The sequence below is a fragment of the Eleginops maclovinus genome, chromosome 3 (genome assembly GCF_036324505.1).
Source record: "Eleginops maclovinus isolate JMC-PN-2008 ecotype Puerto Natales chromosome 3, JC_Emac_rtc_rv5, whole genome shotgun sequence".
Classification (NCBI taxonomy): Eukaryota; Metazoa; Chordata; class Actinopteri; order Perciformes; family Eleginopidae; genus Eleginops; species Eleginops maclovinus.
The window spans coordinates 3047416-3070045 of record NC_086351.1 but is presented as its reverse complement, the minus strand read 5'-3'; the positions used below and the strand labels follow the sequence as shown (position 1 = coordinate 3070045).

The 22630-nt window shown below is 40.4% G+C and overlaps 2 protein-coding genes across 3 annotated transcripts in view; one reads left to right on the top strand and one right to left on the bottom strand.

The window, feature by feature from the left end:
* Nucleotides 1-22630, bottom strand: part of clcn1b (chloride channel, voltage-sensitive 1b) — a 50588-nt gene that overhangs the window by 9543 nt on the left and 18415 nt on the right. For both annotated transcript variants that reach the window (XM_063878271.1, XM_063878272.1), the window contains exons 3-14: nucleotides 9468-9599; nucleotides 9238-9366; nucleotides 8238-8371; nucleotides 7154-7231; nucleotides 4531-4609; nucleotides 3281-3406; nucleotides 2574-2658; nucleotides 2248-2349; nucleotides 1335-1419; nucleotides 379-534; nucleotides 211-280; nucleotides 16-126 (exon numbers count right to left, since the gene is read on the bottom strand). In XM_063878271.1, the coding sequence (XP_063734341.1) occupies nucleotides 16-126; nucleotides 211-280; nucleotides 379-534; nucleotides 1335-1419; nucleotides 2248-2349; nucleotides 2574-2658; nucleotides 3281-3406; nucleotides 4531-4609; nucleotides 7154-7231; nucleotides 8238-8371; nucleotides 9238-9366; nucleotides 9468-9599 (1287 nt within the window). The remainder of the gene's footprint in view (nucleotides 1-15; nucleotides 127-210; nucleotides 281-378; nucleotides 535-1334; nucleotides 1420-2247; nucleotides 2350-2573; nucleotides 2659-3280; nucleotides 3407-4530; nucleotides 4610-7153; nucleotides 7232-8237; nucleotides 8372-9237; nucleotides 9367-9467; nucleotides 9600-22630) is intronic.
* Nucleotides 11128-22343, top strand: LOC134861288 (zinc finger protein 239-like). Its single transcript, XM_063878382.1, has 3 exons — nucleotides 11128-11193; nucleotides 11490-11543; nucleotides 21597-22343. Exons 2-3 carry the CDS (start codon nucleotides 11490-11492, stop codon nucleotides 22341-22343), a joined length of 801 nt encoding a protein of 266 aa, XP_063734452.1. The 5' UTR covers nucleotides 11128-11193.

Sequence of the window (22630 nt, the reverse complement as noted above, 5' to 3'; positions counted from 1 at the left end):
GGTTAGTAGACTGACCGATGACGGCGTAGCCTCCAGGCAGGATGCGGTACACGATCCCATCAAACAGGATCCCGTTTGGGAACAGAGTGGCCATGATCTCCCCTACGAGGCGGCCGAAAGCAGCTCCTTTAAGGGTGTTAAGACACAGCGGTGAAGACAAATCGGACGGGTGCTCAGCAGAAGATACCTCACTTTACAAAATCCTCGTACCTAAAATGAACACCGGCATGAAGGCTCCGGAGGGGATGGGCATGGTGGTGGAAACTGCTGACATCCAGAACTGCAACACAAAAACCAGGATCAAGGTAGGATCAGAGGTTTCTAATGCTCTCGCGTTAAAGGTGACACGTCACTGTAGACAGAAGAGAGGAGAGATACCTTCATGAAGATGAAGAGGATGAGGATGACGAAGACGCTGACCTGAGGATGAAGCCACGCGGCGGAGCGACCCAGGCCGGGCGGATTGACAGATCCTGTGATTTTGGTCCAGGTGAAATTATCAAACAGGGAGTTGATGCACTCTCTGGGCATCAGCTGCGAGAAGGGACACACAGACACATGGCTTTACACTTTCCAAAATCAAAGTGCTTTACTAAACGGCACACATCACAACAAGAAATTCCCCTCAGATCAGATGTGAAAACCTTTTCAGATACATGACAGGTTAAGAGACACATTGAAGTAAAAGGTATGTAATCCAAATAAATAAATAATGATTCCCTCTCTAAAAAATAAGACTAAGTGAAACGACGCCAAGAAATAAAAGCCTGTTAATAAAAGCAAACATGTGCACAATGAAATGTATAACCTTCATAATTAAAATAAAGGGCAGAAATATTAAAAGACCAACTTAAAAGGGAAATGTTGCTATAAAAACTGTTAGATAAATAATAACAGTGAAAACCCTTAAAGAGAAATGAACGAATATAACAGTAGATACATTTAAAGACCATTTGAAGGAGGGCGTCGCTAATAAAAAGCTACTTCAAAATGTCCACTGATAAGATGGTATGTGTCATTGTTTCCTGTCTTTTTCTTCCTCTTCTAACTTGTTTTAAATCTAGCTACTTTCAATCTTGTAGTTTTAGCCTCATCAAAGTGATTCTACTTGAGGCATTAATCAGACTTCTTGCAGCTTCCTCTGCAGCTGTACAAATGACTCCAAACATAGCAGTACCCAACACAACCACTATGATGTGTAAACTTTCCCTCGAAGTTCCTCATAAAGTTCTAATCGTTACAGTCCTTTATTTTACTTCAACATACTCCATAACCTTCCTTTAAATATGAATGAACACGCATCGAAAAGGAGTCAGAGATTAATAAAGTCCAACCTCTCCAGCCATGAACTGTCCGAATCCAGGAGGAAACGTTAAGGTGGCGATGATCAGCGTCACTGCACCTGGATAGATCAATCGACTGGGTGTGCACACACACGCACACACACACACACACACACACACACACACACACACACACACACACACACACACACACACACACACACACACACACACACACACACACACACACACACACACACACACACACACACACACACACACACACACACACACACATAACAGTCATTAACAGGAAGGTATTCTTAGACAGCGACAACAAACCGAGTGATGCTAACAGAGCAACGTGTCTCGGTGTGTGTTCTGTCCCACAGTGATTCTCCTCTCGCTGTAATGGAGGACACTAATGTTCCCTGACTGCTGAGTCTCTGAGGATAAGTGAATCTGCACACTGAGTGAACAACTGGCTGAAAGGTTGTTAAAGCCGCCCTGCCGTCCGGCCCGCCGCACTGAGACTGATGAGAGCGCAGAGTGGAGCTGAGGCGCATTAAGATGGGCAAATGGTTTGATCATGGGAGCACTGTCTGCTTCCTGACTCACTGTGATTAGAAAGCCCAGTGCTGCATTGCTTGTGTTGTAGTATTTAAAGAGATCTATCAGCAGAAAGTAAATATTATATCCATAACAGGGTTTGCAGTAGTGTAAATTCACCCACTCCTAAAAAAAAGGAGGGGTTTTAGTTACTTAAGGAGGACTTAAAGGTGGAGGGAAAAAAGAAAGTACGGGAGAATCATGGAGAGGATTGTGTGTGTGTGTGTGTGTGTGTGTGTGTGTGTGTGTGTGTGTGTGTGTGTGTGTGTGTGTGTGTGTGTGTGTGTGTGTGTGTGTGTGTGTGTGTGTGTGTGTGTGTGTGTGTGTGTGTGTGTGTGTGTGTGTATGTTCTCACTGTCTGGTGAGGAAGCGTGTGAGAGCTGTGGGTCTCCTCATGAACAGGACCACCTGTCTGTTCAGGTAGACGAAGAACGCCCCCAGAAAGCCACACGAGATCCTGAAACACGAGAACAAATATGTCGTTACTCATCCCCCGGCACCACAACTTTTATTAGCTTCTTTTCCCGGTACACACACACACACACACACACACACACACACACACACACACACACACACACACACACACACACACACACACACACACACACACACACACACACACACACACACACACACACACACACACACACACACACACACACACACACACTTATTCACCCTATGATTGCGAATGCAGGCAGCTCCTGCAGGTCGAAGGGGAAGTCCATCCTGAAGTTAGTTTTGAAGAGAGCTGTGATGGTGACTTGAGAGGAAAAGAACAAAGTGAAACAAAGAAAATCTAAACATTGTTTTGGGCAATATCTTGGTTTAGAATTTCATTTATTTGGACAAGTTAAGCTCAAAGACATCACTAAAGAAAAGTTCTACCACACTAATTTGAGGTCTGAAGAAGAAGTATGCGGAGAGGTTAAGAAAAGTACAATTACATACATGACAGAAGGGTCACATGACGAACATTTAGAAGCTGTTTATGTGAAACCCTCCGCTTGTGTGGTGTTTGAGAAGACAAATATTAGAGAAGTGTTTGTGGAATAAGACGTGTAAATTAGTTGGAAAATGTTATAACAAAGTGTAAGGATAAAGGAAATACACGCAGAGGAAATGTGCAGGGGTTGTGTGTATTGAATTCGACGGCTCTGCGGCTGATGGAAGGAGAAAATGCTGCATGTGATGACTTTGGTTTATCTTAGAAAGCACATATTACTAAGCTGTCATTTTCAGCTGCTTTCCAAAACTGCAAGCTCAGTAGTGTTTTACAGCAGCATGTGTGTGTGTGTGTGTGTGTGTGTGTGTGTGTGTGTGTGTGTGTGTGTGTGTGTGTGTGTGTGTGTGTGTGTGTGTGTGTGTGTGTGTGTGTGTCTCACCAGCATCCTTGTTCCACACAGAGAGCACTCTGAATATGAAGGCGCTGAATGTGGCGGCAAAATATCCCCGCCAGTAATTCCTCACCGCAAAGTAGGTAGACGTGACCTCAATACTGAACAACACCCCTGGTGGTGAGGGTGGGGGGGGGGGGGAGAGAGGGGGGGTGATAGAGAGAGGAGGAAGGAGTGTGAGGAATGACATGGAGAGGTGGGATTAAAGAGAAGAGGAAATGAGGATGGATGGTGTGAGAAATAAGAGGGAAGGAGGTGAAGAGGAGGATGAGAGGGATAGAGAGAGAGAGAGAGAGAGAGAGAGAGAGAGAGAGAGAGAGAGAAGGTGGGAGGCAGGGGGGAGAGAAAAATTAGTTAAATAAGCAGAATTAGTCCAAAAACACTCAAGCTGAGGGCGTAATTATACACACTATGAGAACCACAGGGGCTGAATACACACACATTATAGCATATTAACACACTCATACATGTACACTTTCACACACACACACACACACACACACACACACACACACACACACACTGAAGAAAACAGAAACTTTTTGGTGAAAAAAATGAAAACAGTGGAGAAGAAGACAGGCATGGAGAAATGTAAATTAAAATATAACAAATAATAGTTCATGTGTAATCTTTCTTTCCATTGTGATTGAAAACTAGGTTAATATATTCTATAAATACACTTTAGATTACGTAGAAACCTTGAAGGTCGTTTCGTAGACTTTAGTGCATTCGCTTTATATAAATACATATATTTTCTCTATATATTATTATTATGGGCAGTGTGGTGTGAATCTGAAACATTGCACTGCAATTACATTTAAAAAGAAATGTATTTTAAAATAGGCTTTTTGGAATTTCATTAAACTTTCAATACATTTCAATTAAAAACACAACTTTATAAGATATTTAAAAACAGGTTTAAAATGTTCAATACATTTCAATAAAGAAAACCGTATTTTAATTTACTTTAAAAACTGGTTTAAATGATTTAAAACATGCATAACTCTTCCAATACATCTAAATAAATACAAAATCATTTCAAGTTATTTTAACAGGATTTGTCGGACTTCAAAGCTGCACAATTGATTCTTTATATCAGTTGAATCCCCTTGCTTTTGACACCCTGTGCTACTGACATTTAACTGTTGAGACTCCTACAGTAAAGTCTCCGTACAGAATGGATCCCTGGGTTTTTTAGTGCTGGAGTTTTGTTGCATGAGGCAGTGTGCAGGATTTACCTCCAAGAGGAGTGCCGAAACAGCATCCCACCCCCACGGCACAGCCAACAGTCAGAATATCTGTGTAACCATAAGGGTTCTACTGACACAGAAAACAGAGAAGGGGGAAACAGCGGGGGGGGGGGGAATAAAAGAGATGAGAGAGGTAATGAGGGGGTGAGAGGCAGGAGGTGGTGAAGGGGGGAGGAGGGGGTGACAGAAAGACAGGAAAGTTGAGATGCAGAAAGAGAGAATAAAAGATCAAGGTGGAGAGGACGGGGCGGGGAGACGTGACAGAGAGGAAGCAAAATGGAATAAAGTGAATAAATAATGCTCACTGGAGTGTGGTTACAAATATGTCACAAAGAGGAGGATAGGATATAAACAAAGGGTGCACATGCAAACGAGAGAAATCAGAGGAAACAATTAAGCAATCAGGAAACAGTGTCCTCAAACACAACTGATTGCAGGCTGAAATGAACGGTGGCAGACATGAACTATTTCCATTATTTATGGCCTTGAGGAATCACAATTTGAGCAGGAGTATCTTTTCTAGAGGCCATGCTCTGCTCATATTCAGGTTCATATTGTGTTCCTCTCCTGGGACATGCCTCCATGCTTTAATGTTCAAAAAGCTCTTTATGTTTCTCATACTGCCTCTTTTCACCCTCTGTCTGAAACCAGAGCCCAGTCTGCTCCGATTGGTTAGCTGGCCGACTATGTTGTGATTGGTCAACTGCTTAAAGATGTCCTATCACGTACTATGTGTTGGAGCACTTGCCAATAGAAGCGCGAGAGTTGCATAGTGATGTCACCATGTTCAGGAAGTTAAAAAAAGGAGTCCAAAAGAAGAGTTTCTGGGGTGACCTTTGGGAATTTAGCCTTTACTGCACAAAACCTATATAACATACTACAGGAGAGAGAAACCCCCCCAAAAAAACATAATAGGGCCTCTTTAAGATCTATGTTGTTGTTTTTTGTTGCAGAAGAAGAACATATATTTTTAATCTTGCAATAATTGATATTTTTGGGTCGCTTGTTACATGAGAACATTGATACCGCTCTGTACCACAGCGTCAATTAGCCTAGCTTAGCATGAAGACTGGAAGCAGAGAGGAAACAACTAGCCTGGCTAAGTTTAAAACGAAATGGAATGTATCACCGGTTTTCAAGGAACAACGTAACACATTATTATCTGCAGAAATCCCTTTGACACGTAACCTTTTATTTTGGACATTTTTGGTCAGCTATTGGTCAGCACAATGTCAATGGATCTGGTTTTAATTAACCTATTTTTTCAGTGCCAGGCTAAGTGTTTTTCTCCTTCTATAAGTGATACGATAAGACAAATGTAACTTACTACCTACCTAACATTAAGCTTGGCATCATTCCTCTCATCAAATATATGAATTTCAAAAACTGTTGAACGAGTCCTTTTAGTTACCGTACAACCTCAGGCTCTATGACAGTATTATTGACATGTTTTATCATTTATTCAACCTCCAATGCTGCTGAATCAGGAGGAGAGACCTGACCGGGGACCTGCACCTGAACGCATCATGAAGAAATAAAGAGGAGGAGGAGGAGGAGGAGGAAGAGGGGGAGGGACTTGCCTCCCACCGGAGCAGCGAAACAGGTGGCCACTCCCACGGCACACGCACACACCAACAGGTCCTGGTTACGGGTCCCACTCTGGGGTTAAAGGTCACAGACGAGCAGGGGTGAATGAGGAAGCGGAGGGGAGGGTGGGAGGGGGGAGATAGGGAGAGCAAGGGGAAAGGGAGAGGGGGGAGGTTACTGTTAATACACATGCCAGACATTATCATCACACTATTAATACAGTGAGGCATAAACACAGAGGAGGTGCGAGAGGGCGAGCCAAAACAAAGACACGAAAAACATGGAGGGATGGGGGGAGGAAGAGGGGGAGACAGATGGGAGAGTCACAGGGTTCCCACTTTCACTTCAATATCTAATTCAATGTCCTTCTAATCTGAAAATTGGCATGTTTCACCAACTTTAACACTGAATAAGTCTCATTTTTTAAGGAACAAGGGAAGGAAAATGTTGCTAGAATAGAAGAGCTTTGTTTAATTTTCTGAAGGTCATCCAAATATTAGAGGTCGTTATCCTGATGGTCAGCAGATCACATTTTATACTTTTCAATAACTTAGATTTGGTTGGGGTTGACAAAAATGCTGAGCAGTGCTGGAATCAAATGAACTACATGTATTCCAGTTCTGTACTTCAATGCAATGTTGAGGTCTTACCAGAGAATTAGTCATTTGTGCTTCTTTGTACTTTCAATCAACTGTGTTTTGTAAGACTTTTCACAAAATACTAAAAGGTGGCAGGCTGAGGACTTCTTATTTAAACAGATACGTATTTGTATCTGCCCTGTAAATATTATTCCTGTCATTTTATTTTGTTTTCAATGTTCCACTAGATGCTTTAAAGCAGCACTACTGTTTTATTGTGGGACCGTGAATATGTGCCAAAAAAATGACTAGCCTGGCTTCAAGGTCTTGTGGAAACCCTGTGATTTGACCAAAAACATGAGCAACAAAGCAAGTCATCACGTAAAAACTACTCCTTTAGGTGCATCAACTGCATGCCGTGTGTTTTGGTCAGGGCCTCAGCTTACCTCGTACACTCCGGAGAAGATGGACATGAACTGACTCAGCACTGCAGCACAGATACTGGCGATGTGGACGAACGGACCCTGGAGGGCATACAAATGTAATCAGTACCTCTAAGTCACATTATAAAAGTCATACAACCTCCATTACTTTTGGATTACCTGCAATGCAAGACATATCAATAAGAGGTATACTACTCAAGAGTTTTATGTAAGACAACAGAACAATGTGACCTCAGAAAAGAAGAAACCAAGATATTTAGGATCAGAAATGTGTCCTCTGCTCAGAGATGTTTTGTTTTGAAAGAGAATCTAAATTTGGAAGAAAAGGGAGAATTTTGAAAAGACAATGATCAGGGACACCTGTATAAAATGAGTATCTCATAAAGCAGATTCCTAGGTGAAGTATTAGCCTGCAGAACAGAACAGCGTACAGAGAAGAGTAACATCTGATTCTTTTACAACAAACACTAAACGCTCTTCTTCAGTTTCAGTATCATTGTCATCCTGCTAGTAATCCCCAATTTTCAGAGATGAATCAGTAACTGTAAGGGAACACAGCTACCTTATTTTACATCCTGATTACGTAATATTGTTACATGTAAACCCCACGTCTGCACGTAACAACACAGATGATGTAATAAACGCAGATCCCTGTCTGTGAGACGTGTTGTACCGCAGCTGATTCATCACGGTGTAATTGCTGGATGTGACAGCTACCCTGCGACTGTAATGGGACAAAATAAATGTGCTTCCTTTGTTGGGGGAATAATTTGCTTCAATCCCGTGAGAGGCGGGAGGAGAGGAAACATGACAGAAGATGATTTATGAACCCCTGAGCTCAGAGAAAGAGCAGATGGAGTGATGGAGGTGAGGAAGAGAGGAGGAAGGATGGTGGTAAAGATGCTGGATCAAAAGGCGGTGACAGACCCAGAGAAAAAATAAACTTAAGATGACTGTTAATAATCCATATACTAAAAACATGTACTTAGCATACATATATATTTTATGTACTAGCTGTTTCTGCTGTGGATATGACACGAAAAGTCTGTGATTGGATCTTGACGAAAATGGGGGTTTGTTTTTTCACCTCTTTGCCGACTGGCATCCCACTGCCGAGGCCGGCCGTCAGCCCGACCACTTTAGCGACGAAGGCTTTGAGGGTCAGATACTCCTTCAGCACCACTCCTCTCAGGATGGTCTTCAGCTCGGGGATACCAGAACCTGAGAGGCGAGGACGGTGTATTTATTAAGGATTTCAACAACGAGGCAATTCAAAGTTCAAAGAAAAAACACTGAAAGCATAAAGACATTTACATACATTTAAAAACAACCATTAAATAAACATGAACAGTATTTAAAACCATCTTAAATGGAGTATGAGAGGTATAAATACAAGAATGAAAGCTGTAGTGCAGTCTAAGATGGTATTAGTGTTTTACTTTCATTAAAGGCAGCAGAAAATTAAATATGGAGACTAAAGGACGGTGGGTGGAGTAAAGAAAGAGTGGTTATAATGCCCTGTTTTGGGGGGTAGTAAACATGTATTTAAACTTGTAGATTGAATTACATCTAGCAGTACCTTAATGTAAGTTAAACATTTTAAGGAGTTCAATTACTTTTGTGTTTTATTTAAACAAAAAAACTACAATAACATTTTGAATCTGCCCATAGAGAAATCAAGGTATAAAAGCAGCAACAGCAATAAGCGTGAAACTCAGTATAGGACTGATAAGAGTTTCCCCAACACAGGGAATATAAGAATACTCTATATATAAGTATGAAAAACAAGAATTAGAAGGAGATTTATTTTTGACTGATGGCTGCTTTTAGCAATAAACTCCATTTGATCATGTCTGAACTTCTTTTTCTAAGTAGCATCACTTAACCGGATTGAACGTGTCCCTACAGAAGCTCTACAGCAGTTTGTCTTCCTCAGTGTGAAGTAATTGGTCGCTTCCAAAGCTATAATTTCAAGGAGGCTTCCCCACTGACAATGCCTCAAACCTGCCGCAGGAAAACAGACAAAAGGAGGTGAAGGCAGGTGCAGCGGGAGGATAAGAGAGGCTGACGGCTGATGGAGAGCTCACCGATGGCCTGTGGGGAAACCAGGTGACAGAAGAGCGAGGCGAACATGATGAGGATCATGGGATATGTAACCCAGGCGAGATACTGCAGCGGCACGTTGTCCTTAAGCTCCCCGTACACCCATTTATAGGCTGAACAACAACGGGAGTAGAAGGGGAGTAATTAAACACGACATCTAATGTTATGGGACAAATTAAGGAATTCTGATTCTCATTAACACCCCCATGATTACCTTGCAGGCTCTTGGCGCTGGCGTAGTCCATGCTCCAGCTGACCAGAGCCATGGTGAGGCCGAGCAGAACCAGGAAGATCCAGTCCTCCCCCATCTTCGTCACGATGTACCGCCGCACACGTGCAAAACAATCTGCGGCACAAATGAATGATGCACCTCCAAATCCATTCATCACCAGACTTAATGACTGAACAAAAAGTGACTGTAGCTCCGGATTCTTTCAGTGTGGCTTCAGTTCATCACAACAGTCCGTCAACTTTGAGGTACTTGTACTTTACTTGAGTATTTCCAAGTTGTGCTACTTTGAACTTCTACTCCACTACAATTCAGAGGTAAATCATGTACTTTTACTCCACTACATTTATTGAATCCCTTTAGTTGCTAGGCAGATTAGGATTAATGATGGTAAATATAATCAGCCCTTAAATCAGACTTTAGTTCACCTGCAGTAAATCCAGCAGCTACCCTGCAGTATACAAAGCCATTCAAACTAGCTGCACCTTTACCAGCTCTGAGAACACTTTAATGATCAATCATTATAAAACATATCAGAGATATTGTTCTGAAATGGACCAATCAGACAATGACTACTTTTACTGTCGCTACTTTAAGTACATTTAGATGAGAGTACTTTCTACTTTCACTGGAGGAACATTTAGAATACTTTTACTGTGACAGAGTATTCCTACACTCTGGTACTTCTACTTTACTCAAGTACAAGACCTGAGTACTTCTACTTTACTCAAGTACAAGACCTGAGTACTTCTACTTTATTCAAGTACAAGATCTGAGAACTTCTACTTTACTCAAGTACAAGACCTGAGTACTTCTACTTTATTCAAGTACAAGATCTGAGAACTTCTACTTTACTCAACTACAAGACCTGAGTACTTCTACTTTACTCAAGTACAAGTTCTGAGTACTTCTACTTTACTCAAGTACAAGACCTGAGTACTTCTACTTTACTCAAGTACAAGTTCTGAGTACTTCTACTTTACTCAAGTACAAGACCTGAGTACTTCTACTTTATTCAAGTACAAGACCTGAGTACTTCTACTTTACTCAAATACAAGACCTGAGTACTTCTACTTTACTCAAGTACAAGACCTGAGTACTTCTACTTTACTCAAATACAAGACCTGAGTACTTCTACTTTTACTGGAGGAACATTTTGAATGCAGGACTGTGACAGAGTATTCCTACACTCTACTTTTACTTAGGAACATCATCACCTGGAAAGGGTCCATGAGAGGAACAGCATCAAACATCCTGTTCCTCTCACATTTAGACCCTATTTCATATTCCATTCCTCCAACACCTAATGTACAATATCCTACTTTATAGAACTGTTTAGATTTGTGTTGATCTTTGATTTCATTTTGTATGTACATTTTATTGACCTGCTGCAATGTCTGTCTGTCTGTCTGTCTGTCTGTCTGTCTGTCTGTCTGTCTAGTTTGTTATTTCTTGCTGATCTTTTTCTAATTGATGCATGTATTTACACAGCTGCATAAAGTCACACAGTATTGCCATTAAGATGCAGACAATATCAGATATTTATTGGAGCGATCTTTGTTTTCGATGTGTTTACTTTTAGAACACCGTTTGAATTCGAACCTTTAAATTGGGTTACCACGGAGACCATCAGTGCATGGGCCAAACCGGACCCACGCGGGGACATCCATCAACCTACCGAAGTTATTGAAACTACTGTGACACCTCGACGGTAAGAAAGCTATGTATTCTGCAGCTTTATGTAATGCTCTGTAGTTTACAGGAGCGTATCGTTTGGATTTAATTGACTCTTTAAAACGTATGTTGATATTTATTTAAAAACTGCACTCTAAAGATAATGTGCACTGCTATTACGTCAGTTGTGCAAGTGTGGATGGACTCTGCTTTGTGCTAGTGAATTTTTGTGTCGAATGAACGTTTTCAAGGTTAACATTTAGAATAACAACAGATGTTCATTTCATTTGTTTAGTTGGCAAATAAGTGATATGGTAATTCCTGTTACTGCAGATGGCTGAACATCAAGTAGGAGTAGGAGATAACCGAATGAGTTCATCAGCAGAGGTAAGTTAACTAATCCTGGTTAAATAAGTATTTATATTTGAATGAAAACAATGAAACTGTTTCAAGTTCAGCAGTCTAGAGTCCGGTGGTTGACACAGCTCAAGTTTCCAGAATTGATTCCATGGTTGTATTTTTTGTGTGTAAATAATGAAGAATAACTGGTTGGTTGCTAGGAAGCATCTGGCAAAATCGATCAAAAAAGTAAACAGGAAGTCAGCCGTAGCAAAGAGTGAGTGTGCTAAAGCTAAAGTAGCCTAATCAAGGAGATGGTAATATCTGATCCTTCACATGTACTCAGAGGAAGTACAAGTACTCAGATCTTGTACTTGAGTGAAAGTACACTGTAAGAAACTTACTGTGAAATTCAGTTTGCAGCTGGCAGCAATTAACAAGTATCTTACTGTGAAAAAAACACAGTTAGTAACTTGTCATTTGCTGCCAGTCACATACTGTGAAATTAATTACAGTATTTTTACTAAATTATTTACAGTAATAGTGTAAAATGAGACACAGCAATGTATTTGTGTTTATGGTAATAAGAGTTTCAACTGTAAAATGAGACACAGTAATTAGCATTCACTTTATTTGTTAATACAGTAGTAGTGTTATAGCTGTAAAACAAAACACAGTCATTTCCCAGTACTGCTTTTCTGTTTAGGGTAATAGTATTTTCACTATAAAATAAAACACTGCCATTTAAAAGTGATGGGGCGCAGCCTGCGAGCTAGTTCAGGCAGTCAACTCGAGCACCAATGATACATTCGCACATATTGCCCCTCGTCACTCTTGCAACCAACCAAACACAGTCTCCTAATCTGGCGCTCTATTTATGCTGTTGGATCCACCTACCTCTGCCTCGCTAATGCAGCTTCTGCTACTACTGCTGTTTCCACGCTGCTGCTGCGTTCACGTTGGCGAAGCTCGCCTGCCCCACCACCACCCCAGCTCCTCCCCAGCTTCCACCTGTAGGCTCGGGGGATAGTTATCTCATCATCACTCCATGTTCTATGTTAATATGTGGAGTGATGAGGCCCGAGCCTAGACGCCAAACTCAAACTGTATACTGTTTCTCATAAACATATTAATGAAACACGTGAGTTGTCTGACTGAGCTGTATTTTTGTTTATGGTAGTAGTGTTTCAACTGTGGAATAGAAACTTTAATGCTATCATTTTAAGTTACAGTATCAGTTTTGTAACAGTACAATGTCATGCTGGTCATTTACAGATTATCAGACATTCTCAACACAATTTCAAAGCTTAAACAATAACTGCAGGGAGACAGCAAACAATACATTTGAACAATTTATTCTTAATTGTTGAACGGTATCAAAGCATAACATGTACTTTCCTGTGCTTGATGGGTGAGCATACCATGGCTACCACAAATGTAGTCATTGCACATCCCATGTACAATTATCTTCCATGTCTTATCAACTGTGCTTGACTGACAAGCAGCTGCAATTACTACACTTAAAAAATATTAGCATCCATAAAACAAACGGATATTAATATCCAAAAACATGAAGATTGCATTTTTAAAACAGCGGCGATAAAAAATCAACACAAAAAATATGAAGCCATTTCTTCTGCCGAGCCATTTTAGAGACGCTCTGGAGTTGAAGAGGCACTGTTTGGCAAACACATTATCACTAATCTTACATAATACACAATATTCTAAAACACTTTGAATACAAACAACCACTCATCCAACTAAACATTGGGTTTTTAGGGGAATTTCCATAGCAAGTAGGTGTCAATAAACTAAGTGCAGTGACAGAGCTGGCATATGAGGTAGACAGCTAAAAATGTAACTTGAGCTTTGTCCCAACTCTACACTACTCATTCTCATCAGGTTTTGAGTGTTTTGTGTTTACTCCTGGGTAAATGACACAATTAAATATCACACAAAAGTATAAAGTCGTGAGAAAAACATTAAAGGGAAAGTTTGGGTGTTTTTACGTTGTCCTAGACCAGGAGGGACCAAACTACGGCCCGGGGACCAAACTACGGCCCGCAGGCCATTTTGAATGAAGCAGCTTAAATAATCAATATCAGTGTACGTACGATATATTCAGAATGCTTTACTTTGCCGTCAGACAGTCATTTCCGACGGGGAACGGAAGTCGTTATATCGCTTTCTTCAAAGCCACGAGACTCCATTGAAAAAAACTCATTTCACCTCACAACACACAGGAGTTGCTGCCTCCATTGCTCAGTTTGTTAAGTCACACAAACACACAAACAAACTAATCGATCAGGGCAGCTGTAGAACGGCCACTCCCGTGATCTGCAAGGTAGAATTACTGATGGCAAGGTAAAGCGGTGAATATATTCTAAATGAACTGCATCTGTAACAGTTCTGTTTAAAACTTAATTGCATCAACATCTGCAGAAAAGCGTTTCCCTTTTACAAACAATCCACGTGCAGAGAGAGCTCACCCTAATCCACGGTTGAACCAAGGTGAGCAAAAAGGTCTATGGCTCCTTTCCTCTGGCAGATTCCTGAAAAATAAAGAATCATAGGTAATAAGAAATGAAGTAGATTACGTGTATAAAGGACAGGGATTTGGGGATATTTTTTGTCCTGTGGTAGATCAATGACCGACATGTATTATGTAGTAGAGTGTAGGCGATCTGGCGTAAATGGGGTGGAGTCGTGGAGTTGAGAAAATAAAGCATAATAAGCCAGGACCCACAATCCTACGCTACAGAGTGGGGGTAGGAGATGCCCGTTATGAATAACATGTAACACTGTGTGTTGCAGATGAGCATGGAAGAACTGTTTCCGATCATTTAGACCAGGGGTGACCAAACTATGGCGCGGGGGCCAACTGCGGCCTGGTGTCGATTTTGAATTGGCCCTCAGCAAATTCTAAAAGTTTAATGGAACATGGCCCACACATGAAACTTGAAACATATACGACTGTAGTATGCATGTGTTAATAATAAATACAGTCAATTCAAGTGGAAAACATTCTCGAACAAATCCTAGTTGATTAAAAAAAAGCCTAATAACTTATTTGCATAACAGGCTTTAAAAACACACTTCATATTTCTCCTCATTGTCCGCCCTTTACACTGCGCTGTGAAGCGAGATTGAGGCGCAATCTGAGGCTTCTGTTTTAAGGAAGGAGCTGCCAACAGTTTCTGTAACTAAATAAATGAACTCCTACCTGTGATTTTTTCTCAAAGCCAGCGTAATTAAACTATACTATCTATACATTTGATTGATTTTGCTGACTTATAACTTAACCTACAGGATAAGGAAGGAAGAGGTGAGGCGAGGTAAATGTACTGTACCTCACCTCTAGTGAGGGGCCCAGCCCTTTGTATGTTTCTCTGTACGTGGCCCTCAGTGAGAAAAGTTAGGACACCCCTGATTTAGACAATAAAGTATCTAATAGTTTTGAATTCTTTATTAGTTTTTATTTTATTTTAAGGTTTTTCAATGTCATTTTAGTTTAGTGTTAGATTTCAGAGTGTGTTTGCTAGTTCTAGTTTAGTTTACATTTTTCAGAAAGGTTTATTTTTAGTTTGTTAGGGCCAGGTATAATGTCTCAGGAGTATGTAGCTACATATCAATACGTGTTGGAGAACTGTGTCGGAATGGCCATGATGTTTAAACCTTTTGATTTGAGAAGCAACTTAAGTCCTCTTTCCCCAACACACTCAGAAGAAAACGGCCCCAGTAGCATGACTCACTCACAGTAACATTAGCGCTGACCAGCTCCTCTTTTAAAAAGGCATATAGTTTCAGTTTAGTCTTTCTTAAAGGACGTCGTTTTTATTTAGTTTCAGTTTAAGAGACATTTTTCAACACCACTTATCTTGCTCAACTCCAGCCATGACTTCACATCATGAATGCCAGATTGCCTTCACAGCCCTGATAGGCAGTCACTTTTTGTGACTTGTGACTGGAGGGCAGAAAACATCACCATCTACTGTGCCTGGGCACAGCTCAAAAACTATTCCCAAGCCCTGCTGCTAGGAAGTTTAAAACATAAGCAACAACAACAACAAAAATCCCTCTCCTCTCGTACCATCAGTTTAATAGTATCGTACACTACGGTGAACATGTGTCTGCAGCCATGCCAATACTTTGACTTTTAACTGTCTGTATTTTGAATATCTCTCTCTGAGATTACTGCCTCTAATACACCAATACAACAAAGGTGAATGGAGTTGAATTTGAGTTGAAGGACCATTTCTTCAGTAGAAAGTAGCTCCAATGAAAACTATCTCAGATATGTTCTGGATGGATAATTCCACAGTATCAGGAACACAGTGAAAGCAGGTGGAAGATATATTAATGAGACCAATATCTAAAAACTTGGACAAATAAACAACAAACCTATCTCCATGAGGGTCGACTCTTTAAAGGCCACAGTATTAACAGAGCCTCACCTCCATCTAGTTATTCTGCCATTCAAACTCTGTGAAGTCCCTGATGAAGGAAAGGACGCGTGGATTCATATCTGACGATTTTCACTTTACAGTTCTTCCAGTTTTCCGGCTTGCCTTGGCACTGCACTTGCTGGAGTCAGGATTGATCCTGACAAGGAACCTCATAAAAACAACAGTAAATATTGAGAGTCACCTGGCCGGTTGAAAGAGCACATCAGGTTAGCAGGAGTCCTCTCTGGGCAGATCAACAAGTTTATATCAAACGTATTTGATAATGATAGGGCACAATCACTTAGATGCTGGTTGGAGACCTGATATTAAGAAGCCCTATTCTTGTATTGCCTAACATCAGACAAATGTCCATGGTGGATATATTCTCCCCCCTTAATAACACCAGTGGATGCATTTGATGGACAAATTGATTGTCCATGTAAATCTTCTTTTTGTTTTTCTCTGTGATTATGTGTTTTCATCTTTGGATACATATTAATATTCTTTCACCACGAGGTATGTTCATGGAGTCATATGGCCCTATGTCAACCTAACTTGTTTTAGTTGCTTACCTCATAGTAATGGAAATATGCCACCTACATGCAAGTCTTCTGATTTCGCTGGGTCAATGCCACGGGCAAACATTTAAAAGGTGAAATGCAGTTAAAGTATATGTAAAAGAAGTGTGATGTAGAATATATATTGTGAGCAATAATACCTCTGAGCAAACTCCAGCGTTGTGGCTGCTTCCACCTCATATTCGATATTGAACACATAGGAACTGGCGAACAAGATGGCCAAGGCAGTTGTAAAATCTGGCATGGGAGGGGAAAGTGGGATTACAACACGTCCCTCTATGGACAGCATCCACTTGTTCGCAGACCACATAGTTTCTCCTGCAGTAATCAAACATGAAACATCAATTATATTACAATACAGTAATGTCTGCAGACCCTCTCCAATTTTCTGTGTGGAATTGAAAAAAAAGGGACCCAATGACACCTTTGAAATGTTCCCAATCACAACAGTTACCTGACTGTATTTGCTATGTTCACTTAATTGCATTTATCGTTAATATACTACTTTTAAGGAATGAGAGTTTTACCTAGCACAATGAGCCTCGGGGAGGTGGGAACGGAGAACTGGGCCTCGGCATCGGCAGGAGTTGTAGTCGCCTATGAGTATTAGAATTTGGAGACAAAACAAGGCCCAGGCTGTTCGTGAAATCATTTTCATCTTCTTCATTACTTGCATTATCATTGTGTAAAACTCTGGCTACGGTTACATAAATTAACTGACCGGTGACGTGCGGTGAGGTTCATGGCTGGTGAGGCACTAACTCGTTCAGAGTCAGAGTTACAAATATACGACCCCAACAGAGTAGTTAACCATTTTCTTGGCAGCATGAACATTGACTATGGTTTCATATATCATCATATCAGCATTCTTTATTCCCTCAATGTGTTCTCAATGTTAACCCTAATCCAAATATTTATTTATTGAGTCTGATGGACCACCAAATCTCCGTGGCTTTTCTTATCTTCTTTTAGTTTTAAAGGTCCAGTTTTGAGAACAGTTTAAGCTTATTTACACAACACACATCCATTGTGGCCGTCAATCGGAGAAAACAAGTATACTGCAACACTTGGCTCGGATTACAGCTAGCTTGTTGGCGCCTAGCGTCTCATCTCTGCGTAGAGGAACAGCAGCAGCAACAAGAACCTGTGGGCTCAGAGAACTGTCTGCCTCACTGTGTTTGTTTCCACTGTCGTTTATGTCACATCTGCAAGACTAAATAAGTCACACAAATACATTTCGGTAAATTTCCGGTAAGCTTCCGGTAAATTTCCATGGGAAGTTAAGCTGGGGAATCTTGGAAATATTCCATATTGGAAACAATCCATGGAATAATAGGAATTATGGGAATTGGTGGGAACTAACTGGGAATTGCTGCAATGGCATGAACAGATATATTTATAGTTAGGCTAGCTAAACAACTGGAATGATCTTCAAAACATCTGGCAGGAGGCAGATAAAAACAGCATCACATTTGAGGTATCATCTTTATGAGAGTGCCTCACAGATGGTAAATGAAGTGATGCTAGCTGTGGCTTACTTAGCATCCAAGTTATCAGCTAGCTATCTACTAGATGATCTGTATGTGATATTTGCAATTCAAACATAAAATAAATATATTACCCCATAATATCATCAAACCTTCCTTCACTTTGTGTAGTCCACAGGCTCAAATGTGTGGCTTCAATAGTCTTGTGCTTTGGGCTCAAATGTGCGTTCCAGTCTTCTACAAATCATTTGTGCATGTGATGGAGAAATGGCATGGATATATTTGAATGGCATCTGTTTGTTTTACTCAATTGTATGCTAAAATGTACTTTCCCCAACTAATTCCCGTCATTTTGCAACCCTACACATTAGGCTACATACATTAGTTGGACTATGGAAAGACAGGACGCATACTAAAAGTGTGTGTAAACATTATATTGGCAATATACAGAGAGATAGCAACAGGCACGCGCAAAATGCATGCGCTCAACATAGTTTGCGAGAGATTGCGCAATCAGAGCTGGTCACTGCGCAGCTCGCGTCTCTCCTGTGTAGCTGAACAGAAAATACGAATAAAAAGGATCGAAATGATAGGAATCATACATAAAATACACGTATAGCACAGACTATTGGACACATCAATATTTATTTAATTTTATGGTAGTTGTTTTTTTCCTTTTCATGATGGCAGGCTCTGCCTCACCTGCCTCCCCTGACCGCACGTCCCTGTAACTGACTACCTTGGATTTAGTGAGTCAATAGAAAGCATTTAGTTTGTTAAGGAACTTACGTGATGCGTTCTGTGTTGCTCCACTCTCTGAAGGTGTCCCAGTCGTCGTTCAAAGGGGGCCATGTTGTGAACTTGCAATAAACCTCCAGCACCAAGTTACTTCTCTCGGGATCTCCGCCGTTCCACTCCCGCAAAATTACCGCGGCGCATAGCTTTGTTCGTTTCAGTCAGCCCCTCAAATGTGTGGAAAACCGCGCAAAAAGGACCCGCGTTGTCCACCTGTGAACTAACCACACACAGCTCACCACACAGATCCTCAGAAATAACCGTCAGTTTTGGACCGCGCGTTCGATTATTGATTTTGGGCTGTCTGCCGTCGATGGGCTTCATTCCACGTAACCCGAATAAAACGGCTGGGGTCGGATTCTCATTTAAGTTCCAAGAACATGTCAGTATTGGGTTATTCCCAATTTCAATATAGACATATATATTAACATAGATAAGTTATACGAACAATAGAAATAAGAAGCAAGTATTTTAAAGTATATTGAAGTATGAAGAAACATGTGCATTGCACTACTAATGCTGAAAAATGGGATCAATGATTAGGGGTTTAAAATGCAAGACTAGTATAAATAAGATTAGGCCTATTACTGAAATGTACAGTATCAACACACACACAAAAATAGAGTATTGCACAGTTGAAGATATAAATGAATTCTATTTCACATCAAATAATCTTTCTTAAAACGTAGTGTGGTTTATTAAATCGGTTCATGATACAGCTAGTACTCTCTGAGGTCATGGAGAGTGCAGAGAAGTTGTGTCTCCGGAGACTTCTTCATCATCTCCACAAACATCGCTACAAGATATACCTCAGTAGTCTTCCTCAGTTTATGTTGAGCCATGTCCTCCAATGAAGCACTACGTGTATTTGCGTCACATCTTGTAACATGGCCAAATAAATGGGATGAAGACAGGGTTATCAAACTGGACTTTACATTTCACATCCCTCATTTAATCCCCTCCACCTGTCAATTTCATATATTTCATCAAACTTAGAGTGTGTATTTCATTCTACCTCCACTGTTACATAATTTCAATTATGTACGCACGTCACATTTAATTTTTGCTCGTCAGATTTCAAAGACCGGTACCTCATTCTTTGTCCATATCGTCCATATTTCCTTTTTTTGCAGTCAATATTAAATTTAAACATTTTATATCAACATTTTTTACTATTGCTACTCCATTCTGTTAATAGATTTTACAATTCCAAAATAAATGGTATATGAATTTGTTTATTTCACTTCAACACACCTTATAATAATAATGATGATGATTATTACCTGACTTTTGTCTGTTCTTATTCCTCTGTGTTGCGTTTTAAGATTCTGCAGTACTGTAATCTCTAAAGGTGACTCATTTTGGTCACTATTTCCATAAAACAAACACAAATAAACAAACAAAAAAAGCGTCTATACTTTGGGGCCTTGAAAGTGTTCTCTGAAACTACGCCTGGGATGGCTTGTTACCATGAAATGAGAACATTAAAAACTTTGCGTACTTTGAGTAAAAGTAGAAGTATTCAGATCCTGTACTTGAATAAAAGTAGTACTCAGATCTTGTACTTGAGTAAAGTAGAAGTACTCAGATCTTGTACTTGAGTAAAAGTAGAAGTACTCAGCTCTTGTACTTGAGTAAAGTAGAAGTACTCAGGTCTTGTACTTGAGTAAAAGTAGAAGTACTCAGGTCTTGTACTTGAGTAAAGTAGAAGTACTCAGGTCTTGTTCTTGAGTAAAGTAGAAGTACTCAGATCTTGTACTTGAGTAAAGTAGAAGTACTCAGGTCTTGTACTTGAGTAAAGTAGAAGTACTCAGGTCTTGTTCTTGAGTAAAGTAGAAGTACTCAGGTCTTGTACTTGAGTAAAGTAGAAGTACTCAGATCTTGTACTTCAGTAAAGTAGAAGTACTCAGGTCTTGTACTTGAGTAAAGGAGAAGTACTCAGATCTTGTACTTGAGTAAAGTAGAAGTACCAGAGTGTAGGAATACTCTGTCACAGTAAAAGTATTCTAAATGTTCCTCCAGTGAAAGTAGAAAGTACTCTCCTCTAAATGTACTTAAAGTAGCGACAGTAAAAGTAGTCATTGTTTGATTGGTCCATTTCAGAATAATATCTCTGATATGTTTTATAATGATTGATCATCAAAGTGTTCTCAGAGCTGGTAAAGGTGCAGCTAGTTTGAATGGCTTTGTATACTGCAGGGTAGCTGCTGGATTTACTCAGGTGAACTAAAGTCTGATTTAAGGGTGATTATATTCAGCATCATTAATCCTAATCTGCCTAGCAACTAAATAAATGTAGTGGAGTAAAAGTACACGATTTATACATCTGATTGCAGAGCAGTAGAACTACAAAGTAGCATAACATGGAAATACTCAAGTATAGTACAAGTATCGAAAATGTTGTCAATATTTTACAAGATGTTTGTTGTTACATTGAGGTATACATAACTCTTACCTTATAACTGATACAGCAGGCAAAATGTAATCATGATATTGGTTGAAAAAGACACATCTTGATTCTGCAAGTCTTTAATAATATTTAATAAAAAGGTTCCTTAAATGAATCAAACAACCAATGAGTGCGTCTTTGTGCAGAACTGTTTTCAAGGTAATAGGTAGTTATATTTGTTTCCTTTATTCAGCCGTATTTTAGGCTACAACAAGTCAGGATGCATTTTCAGGTTTCCTTGAAAACCTTACTATTTTTCTGTCACATCCATTTTTAACTTGTATTCATATATGTCCTCTAATTGGCCTGTGTTGCTATCTCTGTTGATTTGACTTTTGGCTTTTCAGAAAGAGACCTGCAAAAACCCAGATAGACTTTATGATGAGGGTGAGGAGAGTATCATCGGAGAACAGCTGGAGCAACATCAGTCCACCCACACTGGAGAAAAGCCTTACATCTGGAACCAGTGTGAGAAGAGTTTCTTATATTTTAGATATTTGAAACTCCACCAGCGAACCCACACTGGAGTAGAACCCTACTCCTGTGACTGTGACCAGTGTGAGAAACGCTTTAGCCAGTCAGGCTCATTGAAGATCCACCAGCGAACCCACACTGGAGAAAAACCTTACTCCTGTGACCTCTGTGAGAAAAGTTTCAGGATTTCAACCTATTTGAAGCGCCACAAACGTACCCACACTGGAGAAAAACCTTACTCCTGTGATTGTGACCAGTGTGGGAAGCGCTTTAGCCAGTCAAGCTCATTGAAGATCCACCAGCGAACCCACACTGGAGAAAGACCCTACTCCTGTGACCAGTGTGGGAAGAGCTTTAGCCAGCTAAGCCATTGGAAGGTCCACCAGCGAACCCACACTGGAGAAAGACCCTACTCCTGTGACCTCTGTGAGAAAAGTTTCAGGACTTCAAGAGATTTGAAGCGCCACAAACAAACCCACACTGGAGAAAAACCCTACTCCTGTGACCAGTGTGGGAAGAGCTTTAGCCGGTCAGACTCATTGAAGGTCCACCAGCGAACCCACACTGGAGAAAAGCCTTTCACCTGGGACCAGTGTGAGAAGAGCTTCATCTGTGAATAGCTTGGTTTTCAATAATATTCATATGCATGTACCTAAGTTGTGAACTTGTATTTTTTTCAACATTAAAAACACACACAAAGCTCCCTCAACACAAGGCAACACAACAGAAACTCAAATATAAGAATGATCTATATGTGTGGTTATTTAACAGCATGTTAAAGCCTATCTCTAACAGTTTGTATAGAGCCTTTAGCCTCATATAAGCTAAATAGAGCATCAAATTTGAACCTTAAAGTACAACCGTTACTGACGGTACTCATTCAGGCCATTTTACCACCAGAAAAGAG

What these genes read in the sequence shown, in the direction of transcription:
- LOC134861288 (XM_063878382.1), top strand. Translation starts at nt 11,490, where the DNA reads ATGGCTGAACATCAAGTAGGAGTAGGAGATAACCGAATGAGTTCATCA. An exon ending in GAATGAGTTCATCAGCAGAG is followed by an intron (nt 11,544 to 21,596) that starts GTAAGTTAACTA and finishes TTGGCTTTTCAG; the next exon opens with AAAGAGACCTGCAAAAACCC.